This window comes from Eleutherodactylus coqui, chromosome 12 (assembly GCF_035609145.1).
Source record: "Eleutherodactylus coqui strain aEleCoq1 chromosome 12, aEleCoq1.hap1, whole genome shotgun sequence".
Taxonomy (NCBI): domain Eukaryota; kingdom Metazoa; phylum Chordata; class Amphibia; order Anura; family Eleutherodactylidae; genus Eleutherodactylus; species Eleutherodactylus coqui.
Genome location: NC_089848.1, coordinates 83,029,460 through 83,049,613, shown reverse-complemented (window position 1 = coordinate 83,049,613; position 20,154 = coordinate 83,029,460). Strand labels below are relative to the sequence as shown.

General features: G+C 43.9%; 1 protein-coding gene across 1 annotated transcript in view; it reads left to right on the top strand.

Annotated features, from left to right (window-relative positions):
• The window catches only part of SCIN (scinderin), a 97,011-nt gene that overhangs the window by 27,917 nt on the left and 48,940 nt on the right, over positions 1 to 20,154 (top strand). Inside the window, exon 4 of the mRNA XM_066584743.1 lies at positions 9,832 to 9,981. Coding sequence (XP_066440840.1) covers positions 9,832 to 9,981 — 150 coding nt within the window. The remainder of the gene's footprint in view (positions 1 to 9,831; positions 9,982 to 20,154) is intronic.

Here is a 20,154-nt window from a genome sequence, read left to right as displayed (position 1 = left end):
GTGCACTATGGGCGCACGTTTACACACAACAAATATCGCTCAAAAGATGGCTTTTGAGTGAATTTTGAGCGATAATCATTGTGTCTAAATGGGCCTTAAGTGAGTGATATTCGTGGGACCTATAAATGGATCATCCGGGACCAACCGTTTCGAATAAATTATTCATAGAGAAATGTCAACAAGAAGTATATGAAATCTTCTTGATGATTTTCTTAATAATGGTATAGTCATGTCATTAAATGGTCTCTGAGTAGCGCCTTATACTCTTACTCACTAATATTTGAATGTACATAAGATATTTTCAGCATATATGCAAAAATTGTACTAATATTATGCTGCTTGTTATGCAATAAGATATATAATCATTACAACAGTCATTAAAAACAATTATTTGAATGAGAAGATAATAAAATGTAACTATGTAAAAGTCATGAAATAGGGAACTGCCATGGGTCCCCGCACCACCACAGTGATAAGAACAGTGTTTCTTCTGGATGCCATTGTATTCATATTGCATAGACTCTCTGTGTAATAGTGTACATATAATAATCTGGCTTTATAATCTTCAAGATCAATAAATAAAACTACAGTAATTTTTACTGGTAGTGGAAAACCGGACACAGCCAGGTTACTCTTTGACCATCTGCCATCTGTTGTGATAGAAGAGTAATTTAATTGTTCTGAGCCGAAGTGCAAAATCTGTAACATGGCCTCCACCTACCATGTGCTAATTCTAATACTGGTGTCCTCTTACATGGCAGAGCAGCCTCTGGAATACTTCATGCACCATGTATGACCAGGAACATAACTATAGTGTGTGAAGAGGATGTGGTCGCAACTGGACCCTGAAGCCTTAGGGGTTCCATAAGGGCTCTCTTCCAGCTATGAGGACACTAGTACTATACATTAAGCATTATACCTGTTGGTTCTGTTACAGAATTTGCATTGGGATCCAGCTTCTAGTTACGGCTCTGTGTATGACTGCTACCTTTGTACCCCCTATAGCTACACTTTTGGGAATAGCTAAAAACTGAACATATATATTGTGTAACTCAAAAGGTTCCTCTTCTTAGTCCAAGGGGATTTCTTCTCTATTTTGTTTCAGACAAATATAACTGGACCTTCTATCAGGGCCAAAGCTAAAGTTATAACTGTACAAACCTGTTTGGTGTGCAGCCAGCTTCATCTTTTTGGTTGCTTTGCTTATGCACATTAAAGAAAAGCAAAAATTTTTGTAAAAATTTCCTTTCCTGATTTTCATTGTTAAAGTGAAAGTCACACATCTATTGGCGTTTTGTCATTCTTCGTTATGTCCTAGTAATTAGTTCCTTGTAGGGCTTTAGTGCTTGAATATAACAGAAACAAACAACAGCCTTACCCAGAAATGTGGTCTTCTTCTGAAGTATTTTGTGGTAGAGCCATCACTGCAACTGATTTTACTAGGAAGTAAGAAAGAATTTTACAGAAGGTATTCAAATATACTCAACTTCCATTTAGGAGGCTCAGCAGACGTGTTGTATCCATAGCTAGCTGTATATAGGAATGGACAAGTCAGTCGTAGACAACTACTTTATCTTGTCTTGGATACATGTTAGCTTCAGAAGGTCGTTAGACCTATTTACTAATTCATAATCTCATATTTAGGCTGGCTTCACACGGCCGTCACAGCGCCCCCCCCCCCCCCCCCCCCAGAGACCCCAATACTTACTTCCGGATCCGGCGTCCTACGTCCCGCAGGACGCTTCGGCATGCATGCGCAATAGAGCGGCGCAATATTACGCGGCGGAAATTCGCCCATGGGAAGGAGCCCTTAGGATGCCTGCACACAGCCATGTTTGAATTGCGGAATCCGCGATTGTTACTTGAGTGGACGATGCGTGGCATTCCGCACCAATTCAAACCAAGCGACTGCAAACCAAATTCAAACCAAGTGACACGAGCGAACAGCGACTGCAATTTTCCGCTTACGGAGGAAAAAAAATAATTGCAGCATGCTCCATCTTCGTGCGGGCTCAGCACGGACGGCCTCCATTGAATTCAGTGGAAGCCGTCTGACCTGTGGCCCTTCCGCTATTGACATTGCGGAAAGGACTCAGGACAGCGCGGAAAAGATAAGAATTTGAAAAAAATAAATCTGTACTGTGCATGTTCGACTTCTCGTTGGCCAAACGATACGCAGCACAGAATTCGACAAGAAATGACAGGTACACACGGACGCCGGCCAGGCACAGGGTCAGATTCCGCTGTAGGATCCCGTATCTGAAATCTGACCTGCTCATGTGCAGCTGGCCTAAGGAGTGAAATCTGGCAAAACTTCAAAGGAAGGCCTCCTGCAGACGGCCGGGTCAGATCCCGCTGCGAGAATTCATGGGCCTTATCTTCCATGGCTTCCTGGTGGCACTGTTGGCACAGTCCGCTCTCCCTGAGCTTGCAGTTTTGCCTCTGCCATCCTAATTTGATAGCTAGGCTGTAGGCACTCAGTCTTTAGCGGCTCAGGATGCTCCGTGGGATCTGGTAGTATTTCCAGATATATTTGTTGTCCCTCTGTAGACCCTTGTATATTATCACTTTCCGGATGCTCTTATGTCATTCCTCCAGTCATTGATATACTCCTTTTGGCTAGAGTAGAGTTAGTAGAGTGCTGGTTGGTGATTTGGTCTAGTTGGACTGGCTTGGTTCTGGGTGTCTGGTTAGTTGGGGGCCCGTTAGTATAGCACGGCTATGCGCTTGGACTTCTACTTTGTAGGTGGGTCTGAAATGATAGTACTCTTATCTGGATTGTAAGGTGTAAAGGGAGTCTGCCAAGCTCATCTCTACAGGCGATGTTTGAGGTGCTCCGATGGACTTGGAGAAGGTGCTTGCCAAATTCCAGGTGGGATAGATCATTTGGCCTGGCATTCCACTTTGATAAGTTTCAGTATTTGTACGGGGCCCAGACTTCATTGCCATACAGGAGGATTGGGACAATGATGCTGTCAAAGATTTTGCTTTGGGTGGTAAAGTCATCTTCTAATGACATAGAAGGTTCTGCATCCCTAGTCTTTTTAGAGGCTTCCTAGCAGACTAGAGACACCCTGACTGATTGACTCCTAGGTCCAGGTAATTTATTTATCAGTTGCTCTAAATGGACAGTTGTTCAGTGTGAAGGTAGGTTGCCTGGCTAATTTAGTGTTTCTACCCTGGAACACCAGGATATTAGTTTTCTTTGGGTCGATGGGCAGTGCCCATGTGGTGCTGAACCTTTCTAAAATTTGTAGGTTGTCCTGGAGTTGTCTCTTGGTTGGTGATACTAGCAGGAGGTCATCTACATACAGATGACTAGCCTTCGTGGGTCCAAATATATATGGATGGATTTGTACACTGTATCCCAGTGCACTATTATCTGTATATAAAGTAAATGTCCACCCTAGATCATTTTTTGTAAACTGGTCCAAAACTTTGCACTGATTAATTCTATAGTATATCCTTATAGGGCTTGGAGCTCCATTATCTTTATTAGAGGCTGCATACCTACTGCATAAAGTTAAACAGATTTTCCAGTCATAGATACTATTGATGACCTATCATCAGGATAGGTCATCAATAATTGATCAGCCAGGGACTACTGCTCAGGACCCTCACCGATCAGCTGTGTGGGCGCATGCTGTCAGCGCTGCAATAACAGAAGTTGGAGTGGAAGCCTCTGCGCCAACCTCTCATGTAGTGGCCAACGCTGGTAACTGCAGCCATGGCTCTCATTGAAATCAATGAAAGCCGTGCCTGCAGGTATAAGAGCCAGCCACTACATAGGAGGTAGATGCGGGGGCTTCAGCTCCGACCTCTGTGCATTTGGAGCCGAAGTCTACTTCTAGAAGGACAGAAAATGATTCTTTATAGTCTTAAAGGTTTTTGGGGTCTTCTTGTGCTGAAATATTTTGAGGACTGCTGTAATAGAGCAGAGTCAAGGTCTAAACTGAAAGCCATATGCTTGTGTGTGGTTTTACAGTGGAGCATGTTACAGCACAGACTGGCTAGATTATAGTTTCTGGGGCCTGGAAGCGACAGCAACTCCTTGCAGCATTACATGGAAATATAAACGTCCTGCCTCGTGAACCTCAGTAATGCAGAAGAACCAGCTCTGGGAGTTAGTTTACTTTCAGGTTGCAGGTTATTAAATACAGATGAATTAAATGCTCCATTAGACAAAATTTAAGGTTTTCTGTAAACAGCGCTCAACATTAGCTCTGGTTTCCAATATAGCTATGGCTACTATGCCACAGGGGAAAAAAATGTATTTATAGTTCCTCCGGCCAAAAAAGGAAGCTATTATGAACTTCTGGAAGAATAAACAAATTTTAAAGAAAGTAAATAAAACACTTGAAAAAAAAATAGCCTAAAAAAATATATTTTGCTACCTCCAAAAAAAAGATAGGAGGTGGGGTATGTTTTTATTTAGTATATATGTATAATATTTTTGATTTCCTGTAGGAAAACAAGGATCATTTTTACAATTTTTCAATTATTGCAGTCGAAAAACCTCTAGAAAAGGAAAGATGAAAGCCAATATGTTACTAAATATAAAGGTGTAAATCTGACTTTACTACGGTATAATAACATGGCTTGTATGTAGACTTTCTTATCTTATATACTGCAAAAAGTCTCAGCACTTCGTAGTATAGGGGGTCGGAATTATGACCCGGCCTCTAAGCATGGGGGGGCCCAAAGGCCCCCCTTTCTACAGTCGCAGGTCCCTCTGAGGCTCCTGCCAGGAAGATAACATCCATCACCATTACTGCCTGGCACAGGGTCTGTGGGAGCAGAACACAGAGCAGCTCTCCTCCCTCTCCATAGTGCATACACCCTCCTGCTCTCAGTACAGTGTATGCGAAGAGGGTGAAGACCTGGAAGGTGCTATGCTCCCACAGATGCCGTGTCAGGCATTTCATGGAAATATAAACGTCCTGCCTTCGTGAACCTCAGTAATGCAGAAGAACCAGCTCTGGGAGTTAGTTTACTTTCAGGTTGCAGGTTATTAAAAACAGATGAGTTAAATGCTCCATTAGACAAAATTTAAGGTTTTCTGTACACAACAGCAGTCAAAATTAGTTCAGTTTTCCTTTATAGCTATGGCTACTATGCCACGGGAAGGGGGGGGGGGTATTTATAGTTCCTCCAGCCCAAAAAGGAAGCTATTATGAACTTTTGGAAGAATAAACTATACTAATTTTAAAGAAAGTTAATAAAACTTGATGGAGCCAGCGAGGGGGGGGGGGGGGGGGGGGGATGGGTAGGCTCAGCTCAGTTGGAAACAGCAAGGCAAGAACATTGAGGAAGAGACTGCAGGAGAGGGGCACCAGCTAAGAAGGACTGGGGCTACATGCAGCTGGTGCAGAACTACAAGTCTCAGTATGTTCAGTTTCTTCCAGTACTAAATATACAATGAGTGACAGTGCATGCTGGAGTCTCATGTTCAATGATGACCAGCTGTAGAACTACAAGTCTCATCATGCTCCTGCTAGCCCAATTTCTAGTACTGCTAAAAGTCTGGACCTGGATAGAGAAAAAAAGGGAATGCTAATGACACCAATTAGAGGAGGCGTTATCTGTGATCTTTGGGGGTAATTGCACTGTAATCACTATCACTGTGTTGAACTGGTATAGGACTATTATACTGCATTTATTAGGGGTATACTAGAGCTGAACCAATGTATCTGAGCCAGCAGTGTTATAAAAGTAGTTGTTAGGTTGTGCTGCTGGGACCTGTAGTTCCATGGTTTTTCAGGAGCACAGCTTCACAGGTGTAGGATAATTGAGCTGGCTGGGTGTGGTGTTCTTCACGGGTCTACTGCACATATATACCAGCCCCTCTGGCTAGAGAATGCTGGTTTCCCAACACCCTAGTGTTTGCTTTCATGCCTGTTGTTGTGTGTGTGAACATTGATATGTTCTATGGGTCTGCGCAGGTGGCCGGACATGTGATATGAACAGTCCTGTTCTGTTTTGTTTGCAATACCTGGTGTGTTGGTGTGAACTGTGTCCCGTGCTGCTTGGGTCGTTTACCATCCTGGGCGAGTTAGGTCCAAAGGGACCGCCCCACACTGGAACCTATTAGGACGATCACCCCACATGCTAGCAAGTTTCATGTGGAAGTTGTCTTGTGAGAGTAGGAACCCATAAGACGAGGACCCTTGTCGGTGGGCTCATGGGCTTAAGTATCTTGGCCAAAATACGAACTAATACCTCATTCTGTATCCATTCCATCTGTTTATGTATTCCAGGAGTGTGTTTTGGGCATTTGTCAGTCTGGTTTATGTCTGTTTTCTGTTTTATATCTGATCCACCCATCCATTAGTTGTTTGACTCTTGTTTCTTATTTGTTTGTCCTACTCTTCCGTTGGTGGGTGGTCGCCCGAGCCTTTCCTGTCCCCTTTGTTCATTGGTAAGTGGACGTTTGGGCCTTTTTTGTCTGTCTGTCCTGCATCTACCCATCAGTATAGCAAGCTGACTTGTCCGTTTTGGCTGCCATAGTACGAAGTGATCTCCAGGTCCTGTTGGCAGTTCAGGACGGACGTAACAGCAGTCTTAGGCAACTGGCACACTAGTGTATTTAGGGCTGTATGCAGTCCTGGTTAACCAACAGACTGCACATGGCCCCATTATAGGGCTATGAGGACAAGCACACTAGACATCGATCCACATGAAAAAAACTCATTGTATGTACTAATGCTATAAATGTGGTGCCTGTGCGTAATCGTTTGTTGTAATCCAAAATCATACATATTATATATCAAAACATCCGAAACAAAATGAACCCATTCCCATACTTTATTTTAGCGTAAATATGAAAAAAAGTCAGTGCAAAAGATATTTACAAAAATTAGTCATATATGTTGCGGGAAAAAATAGCAGCAAAAATAATTTTGGTAGCTGAAGGAAAAAAAATAGGGCAGTAAAACCGCCACATGGGTAAAATCCCTAAAAAGTGTCTGGTCCTTAAGGTACAAAACAGCCAGGTCTTTAAGGGGTTAAAAGACCCGGTGATACAACATAAGGTTCTTTGCAGGGTTTTTCTCAGCAGCAGTGAATGGTAGTTCGAGGGGGCGCCCCAAGCTGAATTTTTGCATCCGGGCCCATGAGCCTTTAGCTATGACCCTAGCACTTGGCATACATTCAGTAGAAACTGATACAAAGTGAATATCCTCATAAGACAATTAAGGAAGAGGAACAAGAAAGGAAAACCGCATACTGAGAAGTATGGAAAGACATAAAGTTCCCCATCATGAGAGAATGTATGAAGTCACGCATTTTCCCATAAATCACAGTCTGTAGACATCACACTCAATGTAAACTTGGAAGGGAGAACTTCCGATTTATTTAGACACAAAAGAACCGTTTTTTTATAAAAGATACTGTGGGGGGAATTTAATCAGATCTGGTTTTCGTATGCCGTTGTTAGGGCCCCTTCACACGGGTGTATTTGCGCATGCAATACGCAGAGAATAGGGTCCGTTTGATTTCAATTGGTTTGTTCACATGCACAAATTTTCTGCGCATTTTGATTGTGGCAAAAAAAAAAAAAAAAACTGCAGCACGCTCTACTTTTCTGCTTGTTTGTGCACCAAAGGTCCCCACAGAAGTCAATGGGGGGGGGGGGGGTGCAAATGCGCACGCAATACGCATAGAGATGCGCAATACCGTGTTTACCTGAAAATAAGATACTGTCTTATATTAATTTTTGCCCCAAAAGAGGCACAGTGTCTTATTTTTGGGGAGAGGAGGGGGTTTATACTCACCTGGTCTGCGGCGTCTGGGTCCCTTGCGCTGCTGGTCTCCAGTGGCGTTGTGGCAGGCTGCCGTTTCCTCTAAACTGACATATCACGCTTTCTGGTGACGGGGCTTTGAATACCCCACCTCCAGCAAAGCGAGTGCTGTGATTGGATCGAGTGCCAGCCAATCAGAGCCTGAATGGCTGTGAATGATCAAGCGCCGTCTCTGATTGGCTGGCGCTCTATTCAATCACAGCACTTGCTGGATTGCTGGGCCAGACGTGTTTTATGAAGGGTGTGTCTTTGTGAGATCTCTCGTTTAAAAGAAATGTTACTGTATCTTTCCATAGTGTCTTGATTTTGGTTCTGTAGGTTAATGTTTGTAGTTGTGTCTCGGGAAATAAAGAAATTAAACTTTTTGAAATTGATTGTGGTTTAGCATATTGTTATGATCAACCTTTTGTATTAAACACAGCTAATATTTTAAATCTATATATAGTTGTGTATATTTTTTATTTAGTTTTTTTAAATACAAATTTCAAATATTTTAAGATTTTATTGTATTATTTATATTATTTTATTTTTTTATTTTATTTTATATTCTTCTACAGCTGCCTTGCTGTTTAATTTAAAATGTCTTACATTTTTTATTTTTCTTCATATATAATTTATTTTACCTTTATTTTATTTTTGGATTTTATATTTAATTTATGTTTCTTCTACATATGTCTTGAAAATGTAATTTTTTTTCACATTCCAAATACTTTCATAGTTTTCAAAACTTTCCAATATGCAAATGATGTAGGCTCTTGTGATATGGATCTCAGATGTGATAAGTGTTATCTCTTATGTCAACAGCCCACTGCAGGGGCGTTTTTGCATAACTGCAATACAATCAAGCATCTAGGAGTTGTGGGAATCGAAGTGTCATCTATGTGATTATGATATTGATATAAGTGATTACAATATCAGAGCAAAAGGATAAATTACTGTGAAAAACGTAACACTTAGAGAGAAACTCTAGTACTTTGTTTTACCGCCTCTAGCTTGGATACAAGATGCGAAACGGGGGCATGGAGGCTCTAGTACCCTGTTGGCCCACCGCTAGCTTGGATATAAGATGTAATACGGGTGGGCATGGAGGCTCTAGTACCCTGTTGTATCACCTCTAGCTTGGATACAATATGTGATACGGGGGCATGGAGGCTCTAGTACCCTGTTGGCCCACCGCTAGCTTGGATATAAGATGTAATACGGGTGGGCATGGAGGCTCTAGTACCCTGTTGTATCACCTCTAGCTTGGATACAATATGTGATACGGGGGCATGGAGGCTCTAGTACCCTGTTGTATCACCTCTAGCTTGGATACAATATGTGATACGGGGGCATGGAGGCTCTAGTACCCTGTTAGCCCACCGCTAGCTTGGATATAAGATGTAATACGGGTGGGCATGGATGCTCTAGTACCCTGTTGGTCCGACTCTAGTTTAGATGCAAGATGTGATATGGGCGGGCATGGAGGCATAGAGGTTCTGTATGAAAATCTGTGGCATATCAGTCCACATTTGCTGAAACTGTGCTTTTAGATCATGCAAACTCGTAAGCTGTTGAAGTTGGCGCCCCAGATGGTCCCATACATGTTCTGTTGGCAATAGAGCTGCCCAATGGACAGGCGACGGAAGTGTGCCAATGTTGTGGAGACATTCCTGTGACACCTTTGCTTTGTGTGACTGAGCATTATCCCTTTGGAAAATGCCTCGTGTTGCCTCTCATGGCAGGGCTTCCAAATGAATCTGCAGGATGTCCTGAACACATCACTGACCTGTTTCTGTCTTCTGATCTGGTGATGCAGCCGCTGATTCCTATTTAGCAGGGTATGTAGTTGACACAGGTGTTCTACTAAGAGGAGGCAGTAGGTTTACCTGCAGTCCTGGGGAAAAGCACAAACATTGCACCATTTTATCACCATGAATTGTGCCAGGATACAAATTCAGCTCTGCTACATCTGTATAAAGGCAGCAAATGCGGTCAACTAATGCAGTCGGTAAAAGAACATTGATATTCATACAAGATAACTTTCTTACAGGTGATTTACCAGTGGTGCGGGTCAACCTCCAACAAGTACGAACGCTATAAGGCTGCGCAAGTAGCTAATGGAATACGCGACAATGAGAGGAAGGGACGGGCGCAGCTGGTGGTTGTGGAAGAGGGCAGCGAACCCAATGAACTTACTAAGGTATTGTAGAAATTTGTTTTATGTAGTTACATAGACATGTTGGATTTCAATAAATGGAGCCGCTTGTCTCAGCCGCTTGAGTGTTCATCGCTCCAGGTAAGTGGCCTTTAGGCAGTTTTTTTCCATGATTGAGCTATTCTCCATTTCCTTCCTTACAATAATTAGGAGTCTTCCACACCTTTGCCCTGATTTGATTTGCCCTGTGGCTGCCATATACCTAGCTTGGACTTAGACACAAAGATTGATTCCAAAATATGAATTAAAAATATTTTTGTGGGGGCGCTGTTGCATTGCTTTCTATGGAAAGCATTTGCCAAAGATTGTGGTCAAAATAGGTATTGCAAGTAAATGTAAATTATTATGTTTTTGGAGGGTTTCTTCCACTCGAGAACCTCTAATCATAATCTACAAAAAAATGTTTACAACACAATTTTAAAAGTACCTAGCTTCATTCGGGATGGTACCTCCCCTTTCATTTGCATTATAGTAGTCAATGCAATATATATTAAAGCAAACATCTGGTTTTAAGACAAAATTCTGTCCTAGAATGGCAGGGCAGGTGGGTATATTTCCTGTAGCTGTTCTTCTCTGCTGTCCCCCCACTGCGTCGGTTCTGGATCCCATTTTTAGTCATCCAAGATGGCCACCTCAATTTTCTTATTCAAAATTTTTTCTTATCCAGTGTACAACAAGATAATACACAAAACAAACAAGGACAAGGCCGTCCCTGGCAACATATATAGCGTAGGACCACAGAATGCCACCACAATTTTGTAACAACCTAGTGCTCACTGTGTACTATTGTCCGATTGTCCAGCACTAGCCAAAAAGAGAGCAAGTATAGAGCATTAGAAGTCCAACACTACCAATACACTGTGGAAGTTAGGAAGTCTGAACACTTTGTTGGTCATCTTGGATGGTCAAAAACAAGAACTAGAACTAGCAGATCGGAGGGCGGAGAAGAACAACTGCAGGTAATCTAAACCCCTCCGGTTCTAGGAGAGAATTTTGTCCGAAAGCCCGAGGGTTGCTTTAAAGTCCCGTTTCTCTACTTAATGTGGATTTTTAGTCCATTCTAGATGCATAATTATCTCTAGTACTGGAAATACCCGTCTAATTTCATGCTTATCACAGCGATATCTGTGGGCACTGGCATCGGTCTTATGCTTTTAGCCTCCGATAGACAGTGAGGCAACATGCTGAGGTCTGTCTGTATACAGATGAGTGTAGTAGTTGCATCCTTTTTATTATGTTTTGTCACATAACATCATAAAATGCTGAGAATTAGTAATGCAGATGTGTCAGCATTAGGACATGGGGGTGGTGGTGGGGGGGGGGGCAGAGACTGGCTGAAAAGTACTACGGTACCCATAGGAGGTTGTTGTCCAGTCCTCCACAAAGCCCCAAAGACAAACTTATGGAAGGGTTTTCTGGGTTTTTAATACTAATACTGCAAAATATTGAGGGCTGTCCACCCAAATACCACAGTCTCCTCAATCAGCTGGGTGCCAGGAATCAGTCTTGTACCCATTTGATGTTGATGACCAATCCTAAGTGCGACTGCTCTTAAAGAAGAAACTACACACAACATTAAGATGCTTAAAAGCCTGAAGGGTTTGGGTATATGACAATTAAGGACATTTCTTGCTGGTATCTAACAAGAGCTTAAGACTTGGAAGACCAGAACCATAATGTGTACAGTCATAGCAGAAACTGCGGAGTAGATGAAGGGAATGGAAACTTCTTGTTTCTTCTGGTCTTCTACACCACACGGGGGGTCTGGGACTCTTCTCGAGAAAATATTACAGGAAGAATTTACCGCTTCTGTGTTGTGACCACTTCCTTGCGTGACAAAAAATCTACAGATTTACAGATTCACTAGAATTGGTTGTTTTTTTTTCAGCTTGGGTGCAGACATATTGAGGGCTAAACTATTAAAGTCCTTAATGTAAATATAAGGTGTGACAACTTGGGGGATGCCAGGTTATGGGGATTACAGTCTCTGAGTTATAATCAGTGGTAGTGTTTAGCAAACTTTTGAAAAGTTCGGTTCAGTTGTTTTCCAAACTTCAGTAAAACGTTCAGTTCGACTTAGTTCGAATTGAACCAGAACTTCATCGAAACCCCTAGAAGTGTTGCCTTGCAGCATTGGGATTCTGGGTTCAAATCTGACCAAGGACAACATCTGCATGCAGTTTGTATGTTCTCCCTGTGTTTCATAATGATCACCTTTATTTATATAGCAGACAGGGGTGTAACTATAGGGGATGCAGGGGATGCGTTTGCACCCGGTCCCAGGAGTCTTAGGGAGCCCATAACCCTTCTCTTCTTCATATAGGGAACCCAATACTTTGAATACAGCATTATAATTGAGGGCCCTGTTACAGGATTTGCATTGGGGAGCAGGAACTTCAAGTTACACCTCTGATTGCACATACATATTACATACTTACATCACTTGATATTATCTGTCCTCATTGGGGCTCACAATCTACATTCACCTATTAGTATGTTTTAGTAGCAAATAGAGCAGTAAAATTGAAACCCAAAAGCTGATGTGAACACATAGTAGAGAAGAAGCACTGCACCCTGGTGAGTACATGTACACACAGTAGAGAAGTAGTACTGCGCCCCAGTGAGTATATGTACACATAGTGAAGTAGTACTGCGCCCCGGTGAGTACATGTACACATAGTGAAGTAGTACTGCACCCCGGTGAGTACATATACACATAGTGAAGTAGTACTGTACCCCGGTGAGAAAATGTACACATAGTAGAGGAGCAGTAATGTGCCCTGGTGAGTACATGTACACATAGTGAAGTAGTACTGCTCCCCGGTACGTACATGTACACATAGTAGAGAAGTAGTACTGCGCAATTATATTGTATAGAAAGTGAGAATATGCTGATATACGTTTCCTGCATACACAGGAGAGGTTGTATCGGGCAGCTTTCTCTAGTGACAACTCAGTTGCTCCATTCACAGATAATCGCTTTGTTTTGGCAACTGAAATTCTGGTATAAGAGTCTTTTGTTTTATGAGATGATACACGTGATTATGTAGATAAATATAGCAAAATCACACGCCCTTCCCTACAGCAAAGGTAACTGCAGCGGGCCCAGCACTAACAAACGGCACCATTAAAGGGGTACTACTCTATTAGAAGTTGACACAGGGACTGGAATTTGGGGCAGCTGTGTCAGTTAGATGAGTGACCTGCTGACCTTTAGGTCCAACATTTTGCGCTATTTTCTTCATCAATCCTTATAACGGTTGGAGCTTTATTTTTCTGATTTAGAGCTACAGATCAAAGGACGCAGTCTATTTTTATTTTTGCACACTTTTTCTTTTAAATAAACTTTAACTTTATTGTTTTTGTCTCGTAAGGATTGAATCTGCGTTCCTGAAACGGCTTCTATAATACAGTGCAATACTGCTGTACTGCAGCCACTGCTCCCTTCATTTCAGTTGGGCTGATGGAAATACCCGAGCATTTGTACTTGGCTATCACTAGCAGTCCCATTGTAAGTGAATGGAGGAGCACCACGCACGTGCAACCACCGTTTCAATCTCCTTCTTACAGTGGGGGTGCGGTAAGCCCGCAGTGAGGAGGAGGTCAGACACAGGATCCCCTTTTTTTGAATTACTGGGGGTCTCAGTGGTAAGAGGGGGGGGGGGTAGCTTTAGATTTTGACATTACCTCTTACAACATTACTTTGGGCACGGCTAATGGGTTCATAAAACCCCAGGTGCCATAGCAACTGTAGGCGCCCAGTGATCGATGGCGTGTCAAAGGATGACCACTCGTCAGACGACTTAGGTGCCAATGTTATGTCTATGATCGAATTTATGAGCAGAATACGGGCTTCAGTATTGAATATCTGTGTGTTGTGTTTTTGGGGTAACAGCAGGGAATTTGATTTGCCGCTGCAGCTCTGCTTTATTATGCCAATAATTTCAGCTCACATTGGGAGTAATTCACATAATAACTGTATAGGGGGGGGGGGGGGGAGATTCCTCGCAGCACAGCTTGCCAACGCATTAGCTGTAGCAGAGCTTGTATATGAGGAAATGAGGCAGAAATGAACAACTTGAATGTAATCCGGCCACCTCTGATTTGTTTGGTTTTGAGCTCCTGCCGTATTATGGAGCCACCCCTGACAACGCCTGCATAGAACAACACATGCCTGTGGGAAAGTTACATCTGTAATCTCACCTTGGAAGGAGGCAGAAGTGGGTATATTTGGTATAAACAGAACAATGTAACTATTGTCTGCTGAAAGTTCAGGGGGTTTTGCAGGGAAAGAGTAAGATCTATGCTCTGGATAGATCATCAATAATGGATTGACTGGGGTCCGCTACTCCAGCTCTTGGCCGATCAGCTGATTAGAGCCCCGATGTCACTGCTGCTGTGCACTCTGCTCCGACCCACTGTGTAGTGCATCTCCCATTGATTTTACGAGAGCTACACCTGCAGTTACAAGTGCTGGCCACTATACAGGGGTCGGAGTAGCAGCTCTGACCCTTGTGTTTTGTGGCACTGACAACAGGGCCAAACCAGCTGGATCCCGGCCAATCACTACTTAAAACCTATCCTATGGTAAATGGCCATAGACATTAGATTGTAGTCAGTGGATCCCACCAGTTATCAACACTTCCCCTACCCCCCTTATATAGCCCACTATAGTAGTCTTCAGCGTCAGTAACTTCACAATTTCAGTATTCAATTCTGCTCCCTAGAAATCTAATGGCGCATTGAGCAATCCTGAAAATTCATAAGCCCCTTAATAAGACAAAATTTTGAGCCATTCCCCTCTTAATGCTGTTTAGAGCACATAAATTTAAGTTATCTGCTGGACGCAACAAAAATCAGAGGGGCACTGATGGGTGAACTAAGGGTTAATAGTGGATATTTTTGGTGCTATAAACTACTGATTACCTACCTTCAAGATGACCATCAATAGCAGATCGGAGGGCGTCCTCTACCTGGGACCCCTAGGGATAAGCTGTGTGTACTGAGGTGTTTTGCTGCAGGAAGCAGGCAGCTCTATACATTGCGCAGTGGCCTGGGTTGGTACTGCAGGCTGAGTCTGATTGAAGTGCATGGGACTCAGCCTGCAATACTAATCCAGGCCACTGCACAATGTACAGAGCTGTCTGCTTCCTGCAGCAAAACACCAGCCTGCGAAAACAGCTGATCCTTGGGGGTTCCAGGCAGCTGAACCCCACCAATCTGCTACTGATGACCTATCCCAAGTCTGGTAGCCTTAGATAGATACGGCATTAATAGCAACATCATTAGAAGTTTTAAGGTACTAAATAGATTCATTTAAACATTCCTGTTGATCAGAGTTAGTGATGGGGTAAATTTGAGCATCCCTGTTCATATGGGTTAATGATGGGGTTAATTTGAACATCCCTAATGATCTAATTTAGTGATGCAGTTAATACCATCATCCTGAGTGGTCTAGGATATGAAAAAGTTAATGCATCCCCATTGGTCTAGTGTAAGTAATAACTCAGTATTGTCTCTGTAAGCTGAAAGACATTCATGGTCACTAGTGATCAGGGAGGTCTAGTGCTGCCAGACCCCCTACTCTAGTCTGCTCAGTGCTATTGGATATATGGCCCTGATTGTGTGCACTGGGTTCAGCCTACAATAATCCGGCATAGTGCCCACTATTGTTCATGGACTGCTCATATTCAGAATTACATCCCTCATATTGTTATCTGGGAATTTGTATGTAGCGATTCCAGGAGCCGCTTACATCATCGACACAGGAGCTTGAACTAACACATGGTGTTTACATTTGAGGCGGACCCCAGGGTGGCTTTTGCCACACTGTTTGAACTTTTCTTTCAGCTGACTGCCAATATGTGCTGGAGAACTCCTATAATCAATATTGGTTACCATTAAGCTGAGTAAATTGTAGAGGATACATATGAAATCTGTCCTTACACATGACTGGTGCCAGAAATATCCCACTGGCGCTGTATCTCTAGGGCTGACACACCATGTAAATGAGAAAAAACAAGTCCCTCAGTGCAGGAAATACGGCGGTAATCGGGTTTTAACCCTCTTATCTGTCATAGGGCCATGAGAATAATTCTTCAAAACAGAAAGAGAAACACGTAAAAAGAAAAACAGGCAAACATAATAAATGTAAAAAAAAACTGCATAAAAAGGACAGACTGGATAGACCTCCAGGTCCTTTCTGCTCTGTCTACAGACCCATTATTACACCTTTAGTTAGCGGCATGTTTTATAATATAGCATTTAAAACAGAACCCCGCCTAAAAAGTGCTCACTCAGATATGGGCTATTACAAGCACTCTACAAAAAAATGAAGGGCCCCGAACAGTGTCAGGAGTACCAGTAACATGTATTCTGGGGGTCCTCAATGGAAAGGCTGCTACGCAGGTGTGACCTCCAGAGGTGACATTAGTGGTACATCCTGTAAAAAGCAAGATCCCACATGCCGCTACATGTACTTTTTTCGGTAAGTGGCTCAGTCTTCAAATTGATCTTTAATGGCTGCATGGCTTTGCAGGTGAATAGCAGTTTTACCTGCAAAACCTTGTGCAGCATCCGAGGAGCAGGCCCCAGCCCAGGAGATGGCAGGGATGAGTTTAGGCCTTGTCACTGTGGCTCTACTGTCTCCCACCCAGAGGGTAACCAGCGACATGCCCAAGGCACCGAGAGCAGGCTATTAAAGGGGAGGTTAACCTTGCACGGTTTACCTTGGTTGATTTGTCACTCGTGACGCCACCGTTCCGTCCTCCGCGGTGACTTCTCAGTGTCGGAATAAAAGTCCACACGCAGAGTTAACGTTTAAAGGCAGAACTGGGAACGGTCAGGAAAGCAGTTTACTGGAATACAACTTGAAATACAGTCCACAATTAACATCCACTGGCAGGGTACTTAGTGCAGGAGAACACGTGGTGTGACAGGGAGGAAACACAGAGTGACTTACATAGGCCAAGCTATCTGTGTTTTCTCTGTTCCCGGACACCAACTCACAACTCTCTACCGGTAGACACTCACGGACTTGAGGAACGCACCCAGCACTGCACAGTGGGAACTCATGCTTGTTGTGGATTCTTGCTCTCACTTAATCTTGCAGGAGGGGAAGAATAAGGGGGTCCAAAGCACCCGTTCGCTGTCCTCTCAGCCTCTTCCATATACACCACACACAGACTGAAGGTGTCTGTGTGCAGGCCAGCTCCTCTTCAGTCAGACAGGTGGATAAGACCAGACACGACCAACTCCAACGATCACTCTCTCTCTCTCTGCTATAGGGCTATATCTAATCTAGAAGTGTGGACTGCGCAGAAAGTCTGCTGGTTGCACCAACCGTGCTGCTGATCCTGGATAAGTTAAATAGTGATCAGCTGTTGAATTTGCTGTAACCTCGTAAGCATGTTGCGGCCCTTTTTTTCATTTTGTGTTCCTCAGGGCTAATTCACATGAGCGTATACCGGCCGGCGTTTACATGGCCTGCCGATATACGCTACCATCTGCTGCATTGGTTTCCAATGTATCAGATCACACAGGCGTATTCCCGCGGTGTAATACGCCGGGCAGGAAACTATCTTCCTGCCCAGACTACGGCCGCTGCCATTGACTCCGATGGGAACTAATGACAGCGGCCGGAGAAGGGAGGTGAGAATTTAGCAGTGTGTCTGCTAATCGCCCTCCCCCTTCTCTTGTCCTCTCTGCTCCTTGCGGCTGTTTTGCAATGGAAGCGGGCGGGACGGGGTCAGAGCTAATTTCCGCTCCCTCCCATTGCTGGCTGCAGACAAGGGTTGAGAACTTAGCTCCACCCCCACCCCGCCCACTCCCATTGCAAACAGCTGGAGGGGAGGAGAGAGGAGCTAAGCCGGTGAGGGTATGGGAGGGGGGCAGAGAGTCCCTGCAGGGACTCGGGTCGGGTCCCGCTGCGAGAATTCTCGCAGCCGGATCCGACCCGGCCGTCTGAAGGCGGCCTTAGACTGTGTCCAGTAATACATATTGTTATATTGTTTTAATATTTGCAAAAAGAATATTCAATAAAAAACAATGTTTAAAAAAAAAAAGGGTTGAACCTAGAAGAAATGTATCACACGGTGATTGGGGACTTCCTAGTATTCATGGCAAGAGTAAAAACATGGCTCTACCAGCAACAAATGTGGGAGTAGTTTCACCTCCCAGGAAAAGCCTACATGGCTATCAGCCAAGTCCGCCATCTTGGATTTTGGCTGCTAAAGTAAGGTGAATTAGTTTGATCTGCCAAAATCAGGGGATCAAATTGATCCTAGATTTGAAGCAAGATCACGGGATAAACTATGTTTAGTTTTTCTCCTTGATCTTAGTTTAACTCTTGTTCAAAACTTTGGTGCAATCGGCCTTGGGGCTTATTTCAATAAGCGTATATCAGCCGGCATTTTCACGGCCAGCCGACATACGCTTCCATCTAAGCAGTAAGCCCTTTCCTTCCCCCTCACCGGCTCTCTGCCTCTCTCCTCCACTCTGGCGTTTGCAATGCGAGTGTGGGCGGAACTAAGCTCCGCTCTGTCCCGTCCACACCCATTGCTGGCTATGGACAAGGGGCGAGTGCTTAGCTCCGCCCTGTCCACTCCCATTGCAAACAGCTCGGAGGGGAAGCGGAGGGGACGCGGAGGGGAAGAGGAGGGGGGGGGGACACGACTGCTCAGATGGAAGCGTATATCGGCCGGCCGTGAAAACGCCAGCTGGTATACGCTGATGTAAATAAGCCCTGAAATAAGAATTTTTTCTTAAGAGCCCGTTAAAGCTCTGATATGTCCTTCTCGAGTACCGGTGCCCAAAACTGTCCATAATATTCCATGTGTGGTCTGATCAATGACCTGTAAAGGGGAAGTACAATGTTCTCGTCATGTGCCCTAGACCTCATATGATGCACCTCATGATCCTATTTGCCTTGGCAGCAGCTGCCTGACACTGGGATCTCCAATTACGATTACAGTAAAATCCCCAAGTCCTTCTTCATGTCAGTTTTACCCAATGTTTTCCCATTTAGTGTGTAATGTTAGCACTCATCATGTACCATCTGTCAGCCATAAAACAAACAGCCGGCGATTCACGTTCACTTCTTATCTACACACCAAGATATAACATAGACTTTGTGCTGTCGTTGATCAAATACGTTATTTGTCTAGTCTGAGGAATATTATGCTGAGAAATATGAGAAAGTAATCTACTCTAGAAAGTAAAGCATCTGGTAGCATCTTCTAAGACTAGCGGCAACGTGGGGTTAATGGTGGGAGATGAGGACATTTGGTACTAAAGGTACCATACAAAAAATGCTTGGCTTAGATTGATCTTGCGTTTCATTATACTCCAGTCACAGCCAAAGCAGCATATCGAATTTCTGTAAATGTTCCTACTAAGATGCCTCCCGCGTTTGTTCTGCACGGTGTGAGGCGTGATGCTGCTGATAGCTGCTGCACAATATATTAATCGGATCTAGAAATGAAGCCCTATCCCTCACAGTACAGCAAAAAGTCAGCTGAGCTTTAACCCCTCCACGACCAAGCCAGTTTGTGCCTTAATGACCAAGACACATTTTTGGAAGTCAGGTATGTGTCACATGAAAGGCCGGCTCCACATGGACATAATAAGCATAATTAGCGCAACCTTTTTGCACTATGAATGAGGCTTTTTTGCTCTTACATCAGCATATTTCTTTGTACTTTTTCTGCCCGCAAGGCATGTTTGCACGTGGTAAACAAACACACCGACTCAAATGGCTAATTAGTTCCAGATGTGTCCTTTTGCCAGCTTAATTACATACTGTTTAGAGATGAGCGAGCGTACTCGATAAGGCAAAGTTCTCGAGCGAGTATTGCCTTATTCGAGTACCTGCCCGCTCGTCTCTAAAGATTCGGGGTCGGCAGGGGGCGGGGAGCAGCTGGGGAGAGCAGGGTGGAACAGAGGGGAGATCTCTCTCTCCCTCTCTCCCCCCCGCAACTCACCTGTTACCCGCGCCGGCAGCCGAATCTTTAGAGACGAGCGAGCAGGCACTCGAATAAGGCACTACTCGCTCGAGAAGTTTGCCTTATCGAGTATACTTGCTCATCTCTAGTACTGTTTCACGCATCTCCTTGCGTATTCCTCATGCATGAGCGCTCCCTCCATTGACTTCTATGGGGA